This window comes from Xyrauchen texanus, chromosome 27, assembly GCF_025860055.1.
Source record: "Xyrauchen texanus isolate HMW12.3.18 chromosome 27, RBS_HiC_50CHRs, whole genome shotgun sequence".
In the NCBI taxonomy this organism is placed as follows: Eukaryota; Metazoa; Chordata; class Actinopteri; order Cypriniformes; family Catostomidae; genus Xyrauchen; species Xyrauchen texanus.
The window spans coordinates 1,200,069-1,223,425 of NC_068302.1; the positions used below are offsets into that span (position 1 = coordinate 1,200,069).

Consider the following 23,357-nt stretch of genomic DNA (forward strand, 5'->3'; position numbering starts at 1 on the left):
TCAGTTAGAAAAGTGACCACAGTTTATAACACATTGAATTCAAAATGATCTAGCAAGGCTAGGTATTGTGTACATTCTGGTACAAACAGCTATATTCTGGGTTAACTCACAATTACTGTGACTTTGTGTGAAATGTTCCTAGATAAAGATGAGAGGTCTTAGATTAGAATTGTGCAAACACGAGGGTCTCAAAAGGAAGCATACTTTAGCTCTGCATCTGGTAATGAGTTTTTAGCATGTGACACAGAAAATGTCCTATTAAGCTTTTTGGGATTTGACCTTTCCTTTAGTGTGTAATATAGCTGTTTGTGCATGTAAAAGGTCTGCAAATTTACAAAGCACAAAGTCCAACCACAACCAATGGTGGATTTTCATGATGGTTACTCCTGAAAGATGGTGCAGTTCCCACTTTGTTAAGACAATCTGGCACTTCAGGATCACAACCTTTAAGTGTGCTATCGAGAGTTCAATTGTGGAGATTTGTGTTGTAGCTACAGTGTACACCCAGTGCACAGCTGTAGGCCTCTGCTAATCTGCTAGCTCATGTTATTGTATTGAAATAGTTTTGCTAATCAGCTGCGGGCCCAGTTTTAACAACAATTGTGTAGAATTATGCAGATTGTTTGTCATTCTTACTATCATGAATAGTGATCAAGTGTGAAGATGGATTTATTTTTACAAATGGTCATTTTACATCTGCAATCCACGGTAGTGCTCAGCTAACTTGTTATGTAATGTTGTTGTTTGGTAAGGCCTTAATTACCTTGTCTAGCTCCTCCAAGGTTATCTTAGAATCAAGATAATTTTTTTGCTCCGTCGTCAATTTAGGGAGTTCTAATGGCTCCACAAATTTTCCACAAATCAGTAGACGAAAATGTGGAACTATAGAGATCAAGATAGAATTCTTTGAAGGTATTATTAATATCAATGGCTAAGGTACAAATTTCACCACCAGCAGATTTCACTGAGGTAATGGTAGAAAAAGACTTTCTCTGCTTTATATATCTAGTCAAAAGCTTCCCTGTGTAACGCTGGGAAGAAAGTTCAGGAGCTGGATCTAGGTGCAGCAACGGAGTTTAATGAAAAACAAATACACAGAACTGGGAGTCATGGGAACAAAGAAAATATCCAAGATGGGAAACAAAAACATAAACAGGCAAAAACATCCACGAAGGGCACGGGCAAAACACGATAGGTCTAGATACATACATTCAACAACTGACCAAGACTGAACAGATATCAGGGCATTATATACACAAAGACCAATAAGTAAATAAAATACAGGTGAGGACAATGGAAGACAGCTGGCAGTGATGAGGGTAGGGAATTATGGGAAGTGTAGTCCAAGGGGAACAGATGACAGAGGCAAAACACAGGGCAGACAACAGTGAATCGTGACATAGCCCCCCCCTCTAAGGAACGGATACTAGACGCTCCATAAAAAAAAAACACAAAACAAAAACCAAATCGTCCATGGAGTGAAGGGGAGGCTCGGGGGGGCAGGCAGTCCAAGGAGGGTACAAGGGGCAAACAGACAGTCCAAGGGGGGCACAAGGGGCAAGAGGATGAGGGGAATAGGGCAAAGACAGGGAAGAAGGGCCAAGATGGAGCCAGGGACCAGGGAGACCAGATCAGGTCAGGTCGGATGGCCTGGAGACCAAGGGGATGACCTCAAGGTGGGGACCGGCTTGTTGGGACCTAGGCAATTGCCGCAGGACTCATTTACATTTACATTTCCATTTATGCATTTGGCAGACGCTTTTATCCAAAGCGACTTACAGAGCACTTATTACAGGGACAATCCCCCCGGAGCAACCTGGAGTTAAGTGCCTTGCTCAAGGACACAATGGTGGTAGCTGTGGGATTCGAACCAGCAACCTTCTGATTACAAGTTATGTGCTTTAACCCACTACGCCACCACCACTCCACAGGATCAGGAGGCTTGTGAGGCGGCCAGAGGATGGGGACTGGGTCAGGAGGCCTGTGAGGCGGCCAAAGGACGGGGACTGGTCCGGAGGCCTGGGAAACGGCCACAGGACAGAGACTGGGTCAGGAGGCCTGGGAGGCGGCCACAGGACGGGGACTCGGTCAGGGGGCCTGGGGGGCAGCCACAAGACAAGGACTGGGTCAGGGGGCCTGGGAGGTGGCCACAGGATGGGGAATGGGTCAGCAGGCCTTGGAGGCAGCCACAGGACGGGGACTGGGTCAGGAGGCCTGGGAGGCAGCCAGAGGACGGAGACAGGGTCAGGAGGTCTGGGAGGCTGCCACAGGACCACAGCCATGGAGAACTCCGAGGGCGGAGGCGTGGAAGGCGGAGCCATGGAAGACTCAGGGGCGGAGCCGTGGAAGACACAGGTAGCGGAGCCATGGAGGACTCCGGGGCGGAGCCGTGGTAGGCGGAGCCATGGAGAACTCTGGGGGCAGAGCCGTGGTAGGCTCGGGAGGCAGAGCCCTGGAAGGCTCAAGAGGCGGAGCCATGGAAGGCTGAGACTGGAAAACAGAAGCCTTTCCTCTTCTCCTCCTCCAGGTTGAAGAGGCTGTGAACGCTGTCTCTGGGACGGACAAGGCTGGCAACGCTGGCTCTGGAACGGATGAGGCTGGCAACGCTGGCTCTGGAATGGATGAGGCTGCAACATTGGCTCTGGGAAGGACGAGACTTCCAGCTCGTTTGCTGTGGCAGGCGTGGGCCTTGGCTCGTTGGCCGTGGCAGGCGTGGGCGTTGGCTCGTTGGCCGTGGCAGGCGTGGGCGTTGGCTCGTTGGACGTGGCAGAACAGGAATGTTCAGAAGCTGAACCCGGGATTGAGAGAGGTTATTCCTCTGCAGCAAATGTCTCCAAAACGAGTCCCACATATTCCTTACATGAATAATCTCCGATCTTCAGTAATTCCCTCCACAGGTGTGATGGTAGTCCGACCAGATAGACTTACTTCATGGTATAGTTATCAAGATCAGAGTGGATGGCTACGGTAGAGAAGCAATGGGAGAACTCCCGAATTGTCAAACCTGCCTTACAGTCAAAAGTATGACTGTCTTGCCCTGAATAACCAAAACTCCACTTTCCATGACAAAATAGTATTATATCTGTATTTTAATCGGGTCAATTCTCTGAGGCAATCAGATGACATTCGGTGCTTCAGCTCTGCCCTTGCACTTTTAATATTCCCTCCACGAGTTCTCGTGCTTTGGATTTTTTGGTAAATTAGGCATACTGTATGATTTGACCCCTAAGAACCACCTTAAGTGCCCCCCATGACACTCCCACAGAAGATACTGAGGATCAGGTCTCCATATAAACACTGATTTCAGTCTTTAACATTTGTTGGAAATCAGGATTTTGCAACAGGGGTAAATTAAAGTGCCAGCTACATTTCTTTTTCTCCATATGTGGCAACATCTCTCAATTCAGGGCATGATCCAAGACTATGAAATGAGGGACTTAGATATATATAAAAAAATCTATTCTAGAATAAATCTTAAGGACTGATGAAAAAATATATAGTCCCTACCAGATGGGTTCAAAGTCTCCAAATATCTGTAAGACCAAGATTGTTATACATCCTGTGAAGCGTCAATGTTGCTCTAAGGGGCTTACAAACTTTTGCTTCACTATGATCATGGACTGATTCCATAAAAAGATTAAAGTCTCCTCCCAATATTATATCATGAGGGGTGCCAGCGGCTAGCAACATCCCTTCAAGATCAATAAAAAAAGCCCTGATCATCAACTTTAGGCACGTAAATATTAGCCAAAATATTAGATTAGATTAGATAGATTAGATTCAACTTTATTGTCATTGTACAAAATACAAGTACAGAGCCAATGAAATGCAGTTAGCATCTAACCAGAAGTGCAAATAGCAATATGTATATATAGTATGTATATATATATATATATATATATATATATATATATATATATATATATATATATATATATATATATAAATATGTGAGAATATACAATATGGGTTTTTGAGTGCAAAGCTATGATGTAGAGAAGCAGAGACCAGCTCAATGCAAATGTCTATAATGCAGTACAAGGTGCAAATGAAGAAGCATAAACTGAAGGTGCATTGTACAGAATGAGGTATAAGTATGTAAATGTGTAAATATATGTATATGGCCGGTGGCCATAACAGTGCAAGCAGCATCAGGAGGTAGACATTATGTGCAAGAAATGTGCAAGGGAATGTGCAAAAAATAAAAAATTTAATAAATATATATAAATTAATAAAAGAAAAATACAAATATGAAGTTCGGGTGGGATGTAATGTTCAGCACCTGAGTTTAGATTTTAGTAGGCTGACAGCTGAGGGAAAGAAACTGTTCCTGAGTCTGCTGGTGCGACAGTGAAGACTCCTATAGCGTCTCCCAGATGGGAGAGGAGTAAACAGACCGTGGTTGGGGTGAGAGGTGTCTTTGATAATGCTTCTCACCCTCCTTAGGCAGCGTTTATTGTGAATGTCATTGATGGAGGGTAGCTGGACACCAGCGATGTATTGGGCAGTTTTCACCACCCGCTGGAGTGCCTTCTGATCTGAGACAGTGCAGTTGCCATACCACACTGTGATGCAGTTTGTTAAGACACTTTCAATGGTGCAGCGGTAAAAATTCAGCAGGATATGAGGGGACAGGTGAGCTTTCCTTAGCTTCCTAAGGAAGTAAAGGCGCTGCTGTAGGAATAAAGCATCGACAGAACCGGATATTCTCTCGCAGCACAATAGTAATGACGTCATATATTTCTTTACTTATAAAATTTAAATAATCAGAAATAAAATTGGAACTATGCAATCAACTGTCACAGCACCTCAGATAACAGTGTTTACTAATTTTCCTCACAAGCAACTTCAATCCTTCTCTGTCATAGGTCATGAAGAGATAACAAAATGTATAAAATAATAAAAAGCCTCAACATGTATGTTAGATCCAATACCAACTAAGCTCTTAAACGAGGTATTCCCTGTAATCTCAGAACCTGTTCTTAATATTATTAGCTCCTCGCTATCCTTAGGACATGTCCCAAGGAACTTTAAAATGGCATTTATCAAACTGCTTATTAAGAAGCCACAGCTTGGTCCAAGAGATTTGGCTAATTACAGACAGGTTTCAAATGTATCGTTTATATCGAAAATACAAGAAAATGTAGTGTCCTCCCAACTATGTTAATTTCTACAGAGAAATGGAATATAGGAACAATTTCAGTTAGGACTTAGGCCCCATCACACTACAGAGACTGCAGTTACAAATTACTTGATCTTATCATCTGATTGCAGCTGCATTTCTCTTCAAGTGCTTTCAGATCTTAGTGCTGCATTCGACACAATCGATCACAACATTCTCTTGAATAGGCTGGACAAATATGTAGGCATTAGTGGACTTGCATTAGCATGGTTTAGGTCATATTTATCAGACCACTACCACTTTGTATGTGTAAACAAGGAATTGTCAAATAAAAAAAAAGTTAAGTATGGAGTGCCACAGGGATCAGTTTTAGGGCCTCTGTTTTTCACATTAAACATGTTTGCCCTGGGAGATTTTATCAGGAATCACAGAATAAGTTTCCACTGTTATGCTGACAATACCCAACTTTATATTTATTCTAAACCCAACAAAAAAATCACTATTCTCCAAATTAGCAGTGTGTATCAATGAATTAAAAGATGGGATGGCCAGAAATTGCCTTCTACTCAATTCCGACAAAACAGAGGTAAAAATGATTTGACCAAAAACCTCTAAATATAAGCAGCTAGAGTATAATTTGACTCTTGATGGATGTACTGTTACATCATCTTCTACAGCAAAGAACTTAGGTGTTATATTTGATACCAATCTGCCCTTTGAAAATAACATTTTATTGTTTGCAGAACAGCATTCTTCCACCTGAGAAATATTGCTAAGTTACGACACATGCTCTGATGTTGATGCTGAAAAATTAATTCATAGGTTCATGACCTCAAGACCTCAAGAATGTAATACATTACTGGGAGGATGTCCAGCAAGTTCAATAAATAAACTTCAATTGGTTCAAAATGCAGCTGCCAGAGTGCTAACGAGAACCAAGAAATATGAACATATTAGTCCCATTTTATCATCGTTACATTGGCTACCAGTTAAATTTAGTATTCATTTTAAAATTCTATTAACTACATACAAAGATTTGAATGGTCTATCTCTGCAGTACTTAAGTGACATTCTGACACGATATATTCCGTCATGTTCATTACGATCACAAAATTCTGGCTTGTTAATAAATCCAAGAATATCAAAATCCACAAAAGGAGGTAGATCCTTTTCCTATTTTGCTCCTAAACTATGGAATAATCTCCCTAACATTTTTCGGGATGCAGACCCTCACTCAGTTTAAGTCTAGACTAAAGACTCTTCTATTTAGGCAGACATACACCTCATTTATCCTTCAACTCACAATTAGGCTGCTTTAGTTAGGTTTGTCAGAACCAGAAACATTGATCATTATCTACAACACTGCAAGAAAGCTGATTGGCATCTATGCTAATATTATTCTATTTGTTTCCGTCTCAACCTCGGGACTCCTATCCTGAGGTCACCAGAACCTGCAGGATCCAGCTCCACTGTTGGCCTCTGAGTGATGATGACTAAATTCAGCCGGTGCCAGCCAGACATCACTTTAGTCTACTACGATGTACTTCAGAGTATGAACTGATGCCAACTCCAACCATAAGACATGGGATACATTATATGCCATTGCCTGAGAATTGGATTTAGGATGGAACCCACTGAACCTCAACATAATTACCTGCCGGTAGAACTGCGATGCACCTAACTGATCTCAGCCTGCATCAACCTTGGTCTAATGATGGACTACACTCTAAAAAAGGAATACATAAACTATGAATTATTTTCAACAAAAGCCTTCAACGGCCAATTAACAAGGACAATTGCATCTATGTGAACTTCTGCAGTTAATCCAGGATGGACTTCAAAGACATAAATCATTAATCTTACAGTCAAAATCTTTGTTTAAACACTGACCCTTAACACTTACATAGTTTAATCATTTTAAACCATGACTTTAACTATACATAAGTTATATTGTCTTTATATTCATGAGTCAGAGGGGAACTGGCCCCCACAGTGAGTCTGGTTTCTCCCAAGGTTATTTTCTCCATTATCCAAGATCTTATGGAGCTTTGTATTCTTTGCCACAGTCGCCTACAGCTTGTCCACTGGGGTTATAAATACAATTGATCTAATTACACAATGATGACTAAGACATTATAGATATTACATTTATATCTTCCGTTAATGCTGATCTTTTGTAAAGCTGGTTTGAAAAGATGTGTGTTGTGAAAAGCGCTATACAAATAAAAATTACTTGACCTGACTTGACTTGAAGGTATTGGAGTGGCCATCACAAAGCCCTGATCTCAATCCGATATAAAATTTTAATAAAAAAATATATAAATTGTCACACATTTCTGCATGTATTTATTTTTCACATATCCCAGCCAAGCTGGGGTCAGAATGCAGGGTCAGTCATGATACAGAGACCCTGGAGCAGATAGGTTCAAGGGCCTTGCTCAAGGGCCCAACAGTGGTGTTTTGGTGGTGTTGGGGCTTGAACCCCTGACCTTCTGGTCAGTAACCCAGAGCCTTAACCTCTGAGCCACCACTGCCCTATACATTTGTGGATGGGACTGAAATAAAACAAAGAGAGGGATTTAGAAAAATATATCCAGACAGCTGACCACCAGTCTTTGCAATGATCCATTCAACTCCCTCTGCATGATGCCATGGGAAAGTCTTCCAAAAGCAGAGAATTGTCATGTTTAGATGTGCTTTTGTTCATGTTTTGATTTCATGTCTTTTATTTTGGCATTCTAGTTCCTGTTTCCCTTGTCATGTGATTTCATGTTTCCCTCCATGTTCATGTGTCTGGTTTTCATTGGTTTATTATCTTATCAGTTCTAGTCTGTCATTGGTTTAGGTTATTAGTCTTGTTATCTTGTTTAGTGTTCTGTTTGATCATTGGTTTATGTTTCCCCATGTCATGTATTTAAGCCCTTGTGTTTACCATTGTCCTTTGTTATGCAGAGGAATTCTGTCACCTCATCAGAGTGGTTTCCGGAGAGGGAGAGGAACTATGGACCCTATTATATGTCTGGAAACCGACATTAAGAAAGCTCAAGCTAATAAAGAGTCAATGATGGCAGTTTTCTTCGATGTCGAAAAAGCATATGATATGGTTTGGAAAGGACTAATGATCAAACTTGATATGATAGGAATAGCAGGTAGAATTTATAATTGGATTAAAGACTTCTTATTTGATAGATTTATTCAAGTCAGAGTTGGGAAAGCCTTATCTGGAAGCTATATGGTGGAAAATGGTACCCCTCAGGGCAGCATCATTGGTCCAATACTATTTTCCATTATGATAAATGATGTGTTTTCTCAAGTTCAAGGAGACATTGGGCGATCATTGTTTGCTGATGATGGAGCATTGTGGAAAAGGGGAAGGAATATTAATCATATTACAGGAAAAATACAAGAGGCAATTGGGGTGGTGGAAAAATGGTCATTTGCATGGGGATTCAGATTTTCAGTAGAGAAAACCAAAACATTATTGTTCACTAGGAAACGAGGCATTGATATACAGATTAAGATGTATGGGAAAAATATTGAACGAGTTAATGTTTTTAAGTTTTTGGGTGTGTGATTTGATGAAAAATTAACATGGAATGAACATATTCATAAGGTAGTCACTAAATGCAAAAACATTTTAAATGTGATGAGATGTTTAAGAGGATCAGAATGGGGAGCGAGTAGATCTGCAATGAAAAATATTTATATAGCACTGATTAGATCAGTGTTAGATTATGGAAGTATAGCTTATGAATCAGCAGCAAAAACTTCATTAAAGAAGCTGGATGTGATACAAGCTCAAGCTTTGAGACTCTGTTGTGGTGCTTTTAAAACAACTCCTGTATCTGCTCTTCAGGTTGAAGTGGGGGAAATGCCGCTTCAAATCAGACGCAAGCAGTTAATGATGAACTATTGGGTAAATCTTCAAGGTCATTCAGAAGAACATCATCCAACAGTAAAGGTACTTCTTCCATGCTGGGAAAAGGAAAGGTCTAAACAGAAGTGATTTGCATGGAATAGTGATGAAGAAGCTAGAGAAATGACTTTAAATTAGAAAAGATATATTCCTGCAGTATCGCTGACAATAACTCCACCTTGGATGTTTCCTGCAGTATTCATAGATTTTTATATTCTGGAGTTAATGAAAGTGTATAAAGACTCTAGAAATATTGTAGATGTTGTTGAAGATCGGGTACAAACTGTATATCAAGCATTTGTCCAAGTATATACGGATGGATCTAAAGATCCTAATACTGGGAGAACAGGTTTTGCTTTCAGTATTCCATCCATAAAATATTCTGTTAATAGGAGGACATCAGATAATTTGTCAGTATACACAGTAGAGATGATGGCAATTGCAACAGCATTACAGTGGATAGAAGAGACACAAAATAAAAAGGTTGTTCTTTGTACAGATTCTTGTTCGGCATTACAGTCACTACAATCATTCACATCTCACAGTAGACAGGATATAGTCAACGAGATATATGAAAATCTGTATAGATTAAAGAATATGAACATAATGACAATATTTATGTCGATACCAGCTCATAGGGAGATAAAGGGCAATGAAGTGGTTGATGGGTTAGCAAAACAGGCTTTGGAAAATAAGGAGATCACGAATATCTCACTCAGTAAATATGAAGCAAAAGCAATAATTAAAGCATATACTTTTAAGGAGTGGCGACAAAAATGGGATACAGGAAACACAGGACATCAACTTTATGAAATACAAAGAGAAGTAGGATTAGCTAGGATAGGAAAAAGAAGCACCAAAGTGGAAAATATTTTAACAAGGTTAAGAGTTGGACATACCATGCTGAATAAAACTTTAAAATTAATTAATAAACATCCAACAGGACTGTGTGAGCATTGTGGAATAGAGGAGTCAGTAGAACATGTTATTTGTGTCTGCCAAAAGTATTTCCATGAATGAGAAATAATGGAAAGGGAACTTAGAAAGGAGGGAGTGCAAGAAATAAAGCTTAAAAATATACTTATTCATGGAATAGAGAGTTTATTCCATTATCTCAAGAAAACAGTTAATTAAGAGAATTTAGTTAGGTTTTTTTTTTTTTTTTCTCTCACGCAATGGGTAAACACTCTGGTCCACACTCCAACACAGTAGGTGGCGATAATGCACCTTAATGTTGGTGCCACCCGCCATAAAACCGAAGAAGAAGAAGAATTGTCCTTTGTCTACTATTGATTGATGTAAGTGTAACTTTGTTGTCCATGCCATGCCTTCAAGTTTATGTTAAGTTTTATTCATATTTATATTTAGGGTTTTTGGTTTCACGTTTATTTAAATAACCTACACTTGGGTTCTTCACTACTTCGTCATCATCTTCGTCCTTGCCAGAATTGTTATGGAATACTAGACCTTCACAATGGACCCAGCAGTTCAGCTTCTGAGCCTCTGTCAGGGGAGTCATCCCCTGGAGGATTATGTTGAGGACTTTTGTGCCCTAGCATGTCAGGTGGCTTTTAATGAGCTCGCCCTGAAGGACATTTTTAGATTCAGACTTAATGAGCCTATCTCTTCCTTGATGCCTGCCGGTAGCAGTCCCCTCAATCTGACCCAATATATTGACCTCGCCCTGCAGATCATTGGTTCCACATTCACTGTGGGGGAGACGGATACTGAGCCAGAGCTCCTCGATGTGGCCACAACCGAGCCAGAGCTCCTCGATGTGGCCGCCGCCGAGCCGGAGCTCTTCAACTTGGCCGCCGCCGAGCCAGAGTTCCTTGACGTGGCTGCCGCCGAGCCAGAGTTTCTCAACGTGGCCACCGAGTCAACAATCCCATGACACCGCCAACGAGCCAATGCCCACGCCTGCCATGGCCAACGAGCAGAGTCAGCTCCATGCCATGTCAGAGCCACGCCTCAGCCTGCCCCATGTCACAGCCAAGCTGAAAAAGTCTTGTTATTAGTTCTGTATGTTTATTGTTTTTCTTGTTATTGTTTTACCCAATGTCTGTGTATTTAAGCCCTAATGTTTGCCATTGTCTCTCGTCAAGTATTGTTGATGTAGCCTTGTTTGCTAAGTCTAGTTTAGACAAGTTTATGTTCATGTTAATTGTTTGTTTAGTTTGTCAATAGTTAGGGTTTTGGATTTCATGTATTTCAATAAACTGTACTTTGGTTCTTCATCTTCACGTCTTCATTGCCAGTGCCAGTATATCGTTACATGAGGATGCTGCAGTTTTTCCTTGACATGATGTACCAGCAGATGCAGAAGGACATTGCCACTCCAGAGGGCAATGTGAAGTCCATAAGGTAAGATCAAATAATATGGTTCATACCTTCTCAATATAGAACCTTGTCATGTCAAAATGAATGCATAATTTTAGCCCATATGGTAACAAGGTTTAGACACTCAAAAGTGAGAAACTAATGTAGTCATCTTCATCTCTGGAAATTGTAATTACCCTTGGTGTAACAAAGTTAAGCCCAGCCAGTAATTTGTATATTTTCCAGCCATTCTAACAAATGATATCTAAAACAGGCTATTTGTATTACTTCTGTTTTTCTAAAACATGAATTGTAGGTGTTGTCAATGACATACTGTACTGTCTCATTCATATACTAACAAACACTGTTGGTCTGTATACCTTCAAGGAACAAAGATCATTTCAAGAGCAGCAGCAAGTAGCAACACGAACCACAAGATCAAGGCCTTGGGAGATGAAAAGAAGCAGAGGCTGTCTAAAGAGGTATAGGCATTTATTACTGATCATTTAAGTAGGTCTACTCAAGTGTTGGACAATCACCCATTCAGTTTTGTTTTGAGTTACATTTCTTTTTTTACTCATAGTATTGTACTTCCTCATTTACTTGAGTGTTGAGTATTTCCACATCCCTCAACTTTTGCTTTCATACCAATATATATCCAAAGAAAATTTGGTAGTTTTCCACTATATCTATCTGGACCCATCATACTCTCAAGGATAGAAAGTCTGCATAATTAAATCATGCACATAATGGTCCCATTCACATTTGTTGCGTGCCAACACCAGTAGAACTGTTTATGGCTGTTTCCTCAGTCATGCCTGTGATGCCAGTAACACACACACTTATATACTAATGAAATATAAATGCTCTATTATTTAGGATGATTTTCAAAATAAACTTATTCCTTAACAAAACAATATTTGTTTTAACAGAACATTATGTAGTTCAATATTCATATTCACTACTTCTGTTAACACAAATATTGTTTTGTTATGAATTCATTTATTTTGAAATAAATCCCACCTTCATGTTATGTTCAGGTTTTGCAGACCTGTCAAAAAACAAAACAAATTTTTTTTTTTTTTAGAGAGGTGTTGAGTCAATTTTATGATCATTTTGGAGGATGTAGTTTGTGGCACTGGTGAACTGGATTGCATTATACTGAGAGGCGTTTTAGTTATTTAGCCTACAATCATTGACATGAATGCCAGAATAACATATAGTTCACTAACAGCACAAACTACATCCTCCAAAATGATCATACAGTTGACTCAACACCTCTCTAAAATGGTTTAAAAAAAATAAATATTATATATATATATATATATATATATATATTTTTTTTGACAGCTCTGCAACACGTCAAAGAAAAGTTTTCTTTCACCGTCCACCTTGTGAGTGCCATGCTGCTACAAGGAGAGATGTTGAACAGCACGGCCATACATTCCTTGCTGAGGCTCTGAACACTACCGTCAGAGCATACCGCTTGCTGAATAAGGCAAAACTCAAGACTGAACAATCTCTAATCTATGAGAGTCACGAAATCAAGGGCTACTGTGGTGCACTGGCGCTGTACCAGGTTTTACTGAAGTACAACCTCCCGGAGACTTTTTCTGAGACTGTGGCTCTGTTGAACATCCTCATAACCACTCATATGACAACAGCTGAAGCTGAGAAGTGTTTTTCAACCTTAAAGAGAATCAAGACATTCCTGCGAAATGCAATGGGACATGAATGTCTGAATGCACTGCCTTCCGTGGAGAGGGATCTAGTCAGGAACATGCCTGCTTTGACAAAGATGACAGAGCAAAATGTCTAGTGAGTAATGTCATTTAAATAGTGAGTTATGTGATTGCACTTATTGTATCTTCCCAATGGCTGAATTGTAAATGTTTTATTCATTGCACATTATCAGCTGAAATGTATGTGACAACTGAATCAGATGATTGCGAGAGTCTTCATAAATACTAAAGTAGTTGCCTTTAAATCCTTACCTAGCTGTTCATTTACCTATTGAACGAGTGACCTTATCCTTATCCATAATCACAACAATTGCTCTCCCTGAGAGATTTGGCAGGAGCTGGCTCTAGTTATTACAAAACAATTTACAGACTGGGTAACCATCATTAATATTTTAAATACCCAAAGTATTCCTTCTGCACATCGCAGACTTCAACCGCACCATAAATGAGGAGGAAATAAAATTCAAGCTCCGACATTCAACGTGCTTACTCTGAATGAGAACAGAATTTATCATGTCAGGTTGGCGAAGCTGTAAATGTATCCGATTGTTTCTTAATTTAACTGATATTTACAATGGAAACGTGAATTTCTTTATTTGTATATAATTTTTTAAATCTGAAAATATCCTGACTCACACAGTGGCGTGAATGAAAAAATGTGGAAGACTGCTGTATGTTTTTTAAACCGTAGTACACTGTGAAACTGGTGAATCTTTATTCTACACACAAACTTTCTCCTTCGAATGATAAATCCGTCATCACAACGACACACCATTCATGGTATCGACTATGCTTTTGTTCACACAGACATGTTCCAGGATCGATCTCGGCAATGTTACTAGGGTCAAATTTTCTGGCATTCCGACTCTGGCTTGCGTTCACATAGAAGGCTCCATGGCATTGATTCCTGGGAATATCCGAGTATATTGACGTTATAGTGCTTTTTATTTATTTCAATGTGTTACATTTATGACAATAAATTTTTTGCAAGATTTATAGAAACAATAATTTGGCAAAATGCTGCCACATAGCAGAGTTCCACACACATGGCAGCGTGGTCATATGGTGAGGTCAAATGAACCCGGTCAATATAAAATAAAATCTTTTCAATAAATGTATTGTGCATTCACTGCGTGGGTGCATTTGGACTAAACGTCACTTGGGCTGAATTTTTGTTATGTTTTTTTAAATGTTGGTGTACCCACAGAGAGCACATGAAGAGCCCATTTTCCTCTGGAGCTAATAAAGTCCTGCACTATGTAAGATTTTTTTGGTTAAAAATGAACAAATTGTCATTATCGATTGCGTACATAAACAATCAGTGTTCAAAGCAATGTCCTTACCTCCCCCGATTCACTACGGTAAACCTATAAAATGATTTGTATTTTGAGCTGTCAGGTTCGATTTGGCAAGGTCAAATCATGAGATTAATCCGCCAGAAGAGCAGTGCCAGAACACGACTGACATCAAGTGTTCCTCCGCAAATTGCAATTTTAAGTTTCAACCACAGATATTGTTAGAGAGCACAACATTACGTAGTGCAGCTTTAACAACCAACATTGTGGTAAAACTGGATGGAGCACACACTCATTGCTCTTGACTCTTTAAAAGGGATGGATTATGACTTGCAAAGGCCCTGGGGCCAATTATCTCCAAGGGCCCCCCCTCCACCCAAAAGTTGTTGGGTTGGGGGCTTGACTGCCTGGGCACTGGCCCCATTGGCCCGGTTGGTATTCCGTCCCTACTGTTTAGCTGGATGAAACCGAACATCATCAAAAAGTAAGGCATAAATAAAATAAAATGTATTGATTAATTTAATTTTAATAACAGATGTGCTTCTCAGTCCAAATCCGGCAGCATCACATCTGTATTTATCCATCATATCTAACAATTATACATTAAAGACTTGGAAACAACTGAGATATGCACTTTTCAATGTTGTTACTTATATCTAGATTAACTGGGAATTTATTGTAATTATATATTGTTGTTAAAATGATTTTTAGCTTGTTAGAGAAGGCAACATTCACAACGTGCTATGTGAAATGTGTGATGCAGCAATATTCTTCAGAATCAAAACTCATGTTTCAGTTCCACTAAAAAAAGAAAACTACAATAACCCTGATCTGGACAAGCAGTTATTACAGTAAACAAGTGAGTTCAAATGTCTAACTCGATGATAACAGGCCTAGTGTCACCTATAGTGTGAAAATAATATAGCATGACTAATATACTGTATAGTGCTTGTTAAATCTGACTGGCACTCAAACACTATATATATATATATATATATATATATATATATATATATATATATATATATATATATATATGTGTGGAGTTTTGCTATTGTGTGTGATGCTAAAGATGTTTGGTGGAAATGACATTTTTGGAAGTAAAGACTGGGACTTTATAATAGAAATTAGCTTGCAGTTAATTAACTCTTAAGCATCTAAAAATAAAATGATCATTCTCAAATACTGTCTGGTTTATGACCTTCTTTCCCTGTTACTTCCATGACAACCAAAAATAATCCTTTTATTAAATAAAAACATCAGTCCTTTGTCATTAAAAGAATGCAGCTTGAATGCATTAATCCCAAATGTATTGAAAATAGGATTTAAAGCAGGGCTTGTGAAAACATACAGTGTAGAATTTCCCTGTTTTAACACTTTAATAAATGTAATACTGAGAGAAGTAAATAGACTAGCGAACCATCAATTGCTTTTATCATGCAATTAGAAAACTATTATTAACATTTTCCTTTCAAAACATTCAATTTCCGCTGAAGAATAATGAACATTGCTGATGTAGAGTTATATCTCTGCCTCAGTGTTTGACGCATTGACTCAATTCTTTTTTTAATCGTCATAATGAAATCTGGTGACGTCATCATTCCGGCGGGTATAAACGCGGACGCTCACAGTGCGCTTCAGCCATTTGGATCATTGTTCGGTTTTCGACACCGTGGAATTCAAAGCGCCACAGTGTGGTAAGTTCACAATTTAAATACATAAACAATTAAATTAATTAATAGAAATAATTACTTCAAGTTTTTATCCTCTGTCGAGTGCTTATAGGGTCAGAAGAACTCTGTTCAGGACGCTCAAACCCCTGCAACCAGTTGTTGACACCGCTACATATATAGAGATTGCTAATGTGACGTCATCGTGACGTATTACCAGTGGTGAACGCAAAGCATTTTGGGAATCCGCGGCACAAACAGAAGGCACCAGACTTGATTGCATGGAGGGAAGAACGCAGTGTTCAAGATGCCGTCTACCTGCTGTGTTATAAACTGCAATAGTCGTTCTCACGATTGAAGTGGCATAAAGCTTAAGAACGGAAAATCCTTTTATCGTTTTCCGGCGTGGAAAAATAATAGTACAAGCCATGTTTCAGAGGTGACAAAAAGTGCGACGAATGGCATGGATAGCAGCAGTAAGGAGGCCCAAGATTACCATACATGATGGTGTGTTCAAAGCATTTTCACAAAGTTAAGTTACAGAGAGTAATTGTAAACGTTATGTTGTGGGCAAATAACCAACGTGTTTTGTTTGATTTAACCAGACCATTAGATTTGACGTTAGGCCAATTTTAACTGATAACTAGCATGAAATGGCTAGAAAATGAGCTTAAGTTACCAATGTACTAAAGCGTAACGTTAATCAGTTTTAAATGTTGTACATCTAGGCTACATAGCAATTTATTTGGTGACTGTGTTTGCAGGCAAACCTGCCTATGAAATGTTGGAGTGTGATCCTGACTGGGCCTGGGATATGTGGTGCCTTGTGAGGGGGAGGATAAGACTTTGCTGGATAAAATTGTGGTTGTGTGCTGTGCTTTGACCAATATGTGTCCAAGTATTGTTGTGAAGCCGTCGTGTTAGAATTATACACCATGCTCCCATCTAATATGTAAAAATGTTTTTTTTTTTTTTTTCAAAAGATTTTGTAATGTCACTTCTCACATGTAATGATTTTTAGCAATCTCTGTAAATAAAATACACAAAGACTGAATGAAATTCTGCCTCCTTTATCTGTATTAAGGAAGAATTGTGCAAAATCAGTTTGGATGCAATACACAATTACATAACTTAAATGGTAGTAACAACCAACTAAATTTCAGTTTCTTTACATATTTAACATGTAAATACATTTAGATGAAGACATTTATAAAGAGTCCATAGAAAAGATAACTGGAAATGTATGAGGTAGGTTGTGGGTGATAAGTCACAGACGTGTGCAAGCATCGCATTGCCATAACTCTTCTCTGGCTAGTGCGCTGTCCCACGCAACCTAAATGGAACCACTGTATAGGCCAGTTCTGATTATCGCAAGCAGCCATGTCTGCAAACATTCAGGCTGTCTGCAAAAGCACCACAACACAGCCTTTTCAGGTTGACCTCCCGACCAGTCACTATGCGCGTAAGAATCCAGTCCTTCGATTCACTTTATTTTCTCGTCATATCTCGTCTTTGCATTAGGATGTAGTTTTAGGCAGTATGGTCCGACAATGTTTTCTTTAGACCGCTGCATTTTGTAGGATTATATTCTGTTTTTCACGCTAATTTTTTTATTATTTTCATGCCACTAGCCTGCTATGCGATGCCAGCCCATGTAAACGGGCCAAACATACCCATAATTCTTTGCGTTCTGATGACGTTGCCGCCCAGTTGGTCACATGTCTTAGCAATCTCGTCATTTTACTGTCCCACAACTAATGTCATTTTAAGCGAATATATTATAAATTAATATAATATAACAGATATTGTAAAATGGACCAAGTTTGCAATAATTATTTGGAAATATTTTGAGTTTTAAATTAATTTTCCTGCCATTCATACGTTTTTAAAGCCTTTAATAAAATAGGAATTCGATTTTTTTTTCTTTTATGATTCCAAGTTAAAATTACTTTAGGATTAAGAAGCACACATACACCCTAATAAGTATGACAATTAATAGTGAAAGCCCTAAAAATGACAATTAATCATCATAACAACCATTATATTATTATTTTTAACTTCTGTCAGTTGTCTCATTTGATCTTGTTCCAAAAACCAAATGACAAAAAGTAACATTTTAATAAAAAGCACTGAACATAAATGAATGTTGGACTACTCCATATTAACATGAAATGAATGTGATGTTCTGCAGATCTTGAAATTCAACCTTGGCCACCAACTGAGATGAGAAAGGAGAACCATCTCAGTGTCCCTAAAGATTTCAACATCTTTGTCACCAGGAAACAGTTGAAACAGAAAAAGAGGGAGGCAAGGAGACTATAGGACTGTTATCACAAAGTGTCTGATTATTTTCACCCATCATTAGCCATAATTCTTCAGTTTTTAAATGAATTCAGATTTTTGAAATTATTTTCTGATATACTGCCAACAAATCTCCTCTCTTATTCAACATTTGATTCCTTTGGTCTGTTCCAGAAGCGTCTTTATCAAAAGACCCTTCGTTTGGCTGAGAGAACCACCATCTCCAGTAGGGCAAAGTCCTGAGGTCTGTTTCCAAAGATCAAAGACGGCGGGATTTGGCAAAACCAAGAGACCAACGTAAAAATGGACTTCATAAGTGAGATGGAGATAAAGTTATTTGTTGTCTCATATTTGGAGAGTGGAGTGTGTTTGTCTCTATCATTTGTGTCTCTTTAGACTACTTTAGACCAAAGCAGATGGCGAGAGACTATGTTGCCTATCATGCGGAGATGAGCTGCTTGGATGTAAGGGACACACTATATTTGTATTATTCCACTTCAAATGAATGTGAAATGTCTTTATCACAGTAATGCACATGTCGCCCACCTTTGTGAACTCTTCCACTCTAGATAAGAATTGCACAGCAGAAAGACGAAATGCACAAGCTTTCAGAAGATGCCTGTAAAGAGGAAGAGCGGCTTTCTCAAGAGGAGAAAATCAATCAAGAGAAGGATACAGAATTACTGAGGTCCTTCGAGGAGAGTGAGGGAGATTATTTACAGGCCCAGAAAGAGTAAGAGTTTTGCATTTTCACTGTTGTCAAATCATGAAGCCTTCCAACACTGCAGAGCAGTTGTAAATAAAGCTTGTTTGTCAAAAGTCACATGACTCGTAACCTGTTCATTTTGAAACAGGGCTTATGACAAGATAGTAAAGAAACGGCACACTGATGACCGGCTCAAAAAGATGCAAAGAGAGCAGGCCAAGATTGAAAAGTAGGTAGATGTGATAGTAATGTGTAAACACACGTGTCAATGTACACACTTTATTTACCATTACTGATACATTGCAACCTGTTCGCAGTCATATCTATGAGCTTGAGGAGAATCTGAATCAGAGCGATCTGATCAAAGAATTTCTCACCATTGTGTCCCCTCCTGATTTGGAGTCTGAAGATGAGGTACGTGTACTGTTGTTCCTCTTTGTGCCCAATATGCATCATGGAAAACATTTATTTTTCTTCATGTGTCAGTGAATTTGGATGTGAATGAGACTAACCTGTGTTTGTGTGTGTGTGTGTGTGATATCGAAGTATCATCAGATGTTTCTGGATTGTCCTGAGAAAGTGATCGAGTTGTTGATGTTCGTGGAAAGGGATGTTGAAAGAGATGTCTGTAATGCTCAGAAGGACACCACAGATGAGGAGGAGGAGGAGGAGGAGGAGGAGGAGTACATGAACAATGAGAAAAAAATAATTTTAGTTTTTTTTCTACATTGACGGAATGCATATGTACCCTTTTCACAGAATACAATGATGCGTTTCTGCCTTATTTAGCAACATTTGTATTGTATGTTTTGTTCAGGCAAAAGGAGTTGAACAGTTTGATTCAACAGATCAGACTCAGCACTCAGGACGTTGAGACAGAGAAAAAACTCGTGGATGAGCTCAAAGTGAAGGTCCAGTTATATAGCTCTGACAACACTAAGAGCAGAGGGGTAAGTGCTAACTCGTCTGAAGAGTACAAACCCTCACACTCTTCCAAATGCAAGAGACGTTAAAATGATCTAATCTTTTGTTATCTGTAATATAACAGAAGAAGGAGGAAAAAATAGATCAAAGGGTCAGGGAGATGTTCGAGTGCTTCGGGACAGAATTCTGTAACCTCTGCACACTCAGCCGGCTTGCTCACATCGAGAGTCACCTGGCTGATCTCCTGGACATGCTGGAAATGATTCCTGAATGGACATTCATCAAAGCACAGAAGGCTTTCAAGAAAGAAAAGAGAATAAGGTTAGGACATACAAACACATGTATCCTTATGAAGCTAATGTGAAGACTGATTATTACAGCATTAATCAGCTCTCTCTTTCACAGGCAGGAGACAAAAAGATTGATGGAGATCGAAAGGAAACGGGAGGAGTGGCGCAAGAACATCCTGGAGCAAGCTCTGTCTGAGATAAAGAGACCCGTAAGTGTCACTCAGAATCGGCACCACTTCTATTTTATTATTGTTTTTCTTGTGTCATTTTTCAAACCACTCCGTTTTGCCTAATTAAATCATGCTAATTAAATAAGTTACATGGCTTCTTCATTCTAGACCAGTAAAAAGCAGATGACCCGCAGCTTCCTTCCGCTGAGGAAGAAGAGAGCAGAGATTCCTGATCCTCTCTACAACATGGGGATGGAAGAAATCAGGGATGGCATCTTCTTTTAAACATGTGTCCCGATGTGTATGTGTGTGTGTGTGTGAATGTTTGCGTGAGTGTGTGTTTTGTGTGAGTGTGAATGTTTGCGCGTTCGTGTTTGTGTGTGTGTGTGTGTGTGTGTGAATGTGTGTGTGTGTGGACACTTAAGGGAATATGTTTTAAGCAAACTCTCCTGTCATGAGTATATGTGTCTGATTGTGGCAGTTTTGTTCTATAAACATGTTCAGACCATATTACACAGTTGAAAGAATTACTTTTTGTATTCTCGTTAGAAACTCATCACAGTAATTCAGTAACAGTTTTTTTTTTTTTACATTTTAAAGTTATATTCCAGCATTTGTGGCATAATGTTGATTTAGCACATCAATGAATCTCGACTCGTCCCTCCTCTTCTTTTAAAAAGCAAACATCTGGGTTACAGTGAGACTTACAATGGATGTGAATGGGACAGACATGTTCTTAAGGTTTGGTGAGATTAGCAATAAGAATTGCTCAAAACAATCAATAAAGACAATAAAGGTTAATTGAGAATGTAGGGAATGTTGTCTAATCACCTCTTCCTTATAGTTTCACACAGCTTTAATCCATTGATCCATGCAGAATTACTGTCCATCTGGGTCACTGCGGGGAGAGAAGCCCACCGCTGTGACATCATCAGTGTACTCCATCATACATGACTACACAATAGACTATTTTAAGTGTATGCTAAAATATTTTCCAGTATCCAGTTTTCCCTTAGCAACCACATGATGATTCTAATTGCCTGTTTTCTGTTTCTGGTCTAAAGAAAAAACTACCATAACGAGATAACAACAACCATTTGAGTGTTAACCAAGTGTTATTTTGAGTAAAAATAAAATACAGGATGAACTTGTGCAGCTGATGGCTTTCATAACAACTCAACGTAGTTAATGATATTAATGTAACAAACCTCAGACCATCGCCTTATGACATCTAAACTCTCAGATGAGGTGTTATACAAAAACGTCATCTTGACTCTGTTTTTAACAAATGTAAAACTTAATCATTACACGCGAAGAATATACAGCGATGCAAATAAAATCATTGTAGACCAGATATTGGAAACAGGCGAATCGTGGAACACATCCGTGTTCATGAAAAGGGTGGATACATTAACAAATGTGTAGCCTACACTTCTCACAAAGGTTTAAATCAAATTTAAAGCTACAGTAACTTTTACGGTGATAAAATACTTTCTCGTATCCCAGCTTATTATGCAGAGATAGCTAATAAGTAATTTCCTGGAACATACTCAATGTGGGCATTAGAATCCACACAGACTGCAGGGGGAGCACCCCCTGCTGGCCTCGAACACTTCTTCCAGCAGCATATTTAGTTTCCCCCAGGAGATCTCCCATCCAGGTAATGAACAGGCTCAAGCCAACTTAACTTCAGTGGACAACCAGCTTTCAGCTACAGGGTGACATTGCTGCTGAATATTATAATTTTGCACTATTGGTACCGAAATCAAATGAATCAAACGCGATTTAAAAATATTTCAAATGTTTTCAAATATGCGCACTCATGCACATCACACAAAACCACACTCGCACAGATGGAGTATCTTTTACAGTTTTGAACCGGCAATATGTTATTTAATACGTTTCCTAACATGAATTTATATGATGGCTAAAGGCCCCCAATGTTAAAAGACCTATTGGATGTTATTCTCTCCGATAACATTAGATGGCAGAGTACAACACAACTTTTTAAACCCCTTTAACTTTGCAAGTGTAACCTCTGTAACAAATTGTTTGACGATAGTGGGAAGGAATGTATTTGTTCTAATAGAGGTACAAAGTAGGGAATTGTGATAAGTTCTGAGTTCGTGGGCAAAGGAGTCAGGAGACAATGAAACCGTTTCGAGGTCAGTCTTTTTAATTAGTGGCTCCTGTACACAATTAACGGCAACCGTCGATAACATAAAAAAAAAAAACCTCACAGACAAATGAAACACAAAATAACAAAAAAACTCTCAGTTCGGGGCTGTCGTGCTTTCTGGTCACTCTCTCACACTGACGCTCTAGCGTGCCTTATCAGGTCTCCCTCCGCCATCATTATAATGAGAGACAGGTGTTAGAGTACTCACACCCCAGCTGACGAGAATTACCGCTCTCCCTCTCCTACTGACAGACACATGACCACGCCCCACCCATGCCACATCCATATTTCCCTACTATATAGTATGCCAATGGATTAGATATTAGGCTTACCCATAAGCCAACTTTATAGATTGAGGCGTATTTGCGATTCAGCAGAGGAATTTGATAAACTTGATAAACAGTCCGAAATTTTCAGCAACCGCTTCAGTTCAAGAGGATATCCACGGATTTGGTTTCAATCAGCATTTTATAAAGTAAAAAAAATCTAAAAGAATTCAGTTACTAAATAATGATATAAGAAAACAACAAAATATATATATATTTCAGTAAACTATATTCTTACCTATACAAAAAATGGTTATCAGATCAAATCTATTGTTAACAAATGTTGGTTTATTTTAGCTTCAGATTCTTCATTAAAAGATGTTTTCAAATATCCTCCAATGTTTAAATACAAAACATCTCAAAACTTGCCGAATATGCTAGTCAGATAAGATGTTGC

The 23,357-nt window shown here is 39.0% G+C and overlaps 1 protein-coding gene and 1 long non-coding RNA gene across 2 annotated transcripts; both read left to right on the top strand.

Moving 5' to 3' along the window:
- The first annotated feature begins 16,050 nt into the window (after positions 1-16,050).
- On the top strand, positions 16,051-17,828 carry LOC127620649 (uncharacterized). Its single transcript, XR_007967776.1, has 3 exons — positions 16,051-16,091; positions 16,180-16,571; positions 16,829-17,828. It is a non-coding gene; the product is annotated as an uncharacterized LOC127620649 (long non-coding RNA).
- A 713-nt stretch (positions 17,829-18,541) lies between these two features.
- LOC127620647 (uncharacterized) lies at positions 18,542-21,522 on the top strand. The gene is made up of 9 exons (XM_052093857.1): positions 18,542-18,681; positions 18,762-18,829; positions 18,935-19,098; positions 19,220-19,300; positions 19,389-19,485; positions 19,618-20,021; positions 20,120-20,316; positions 20,401-20,494; positions 20,624-21,522. Exons 1-6 carry the CDS (start codon positions 18,669-18,671, stop codon positions 19,801-19,803), a joined length of 609 nt encoding a protein of 202 aa, XP_051949817.1. The 5' UTR covers positions 18,542-18,668; the 3' UTR covers positions 19,804-20,021; positions 20,120-20,316; positions 20,401-20,494; positions 20,624-21,522.
- Positions 21,523-23,357: the final 1,835 nt, after the last annotated feature.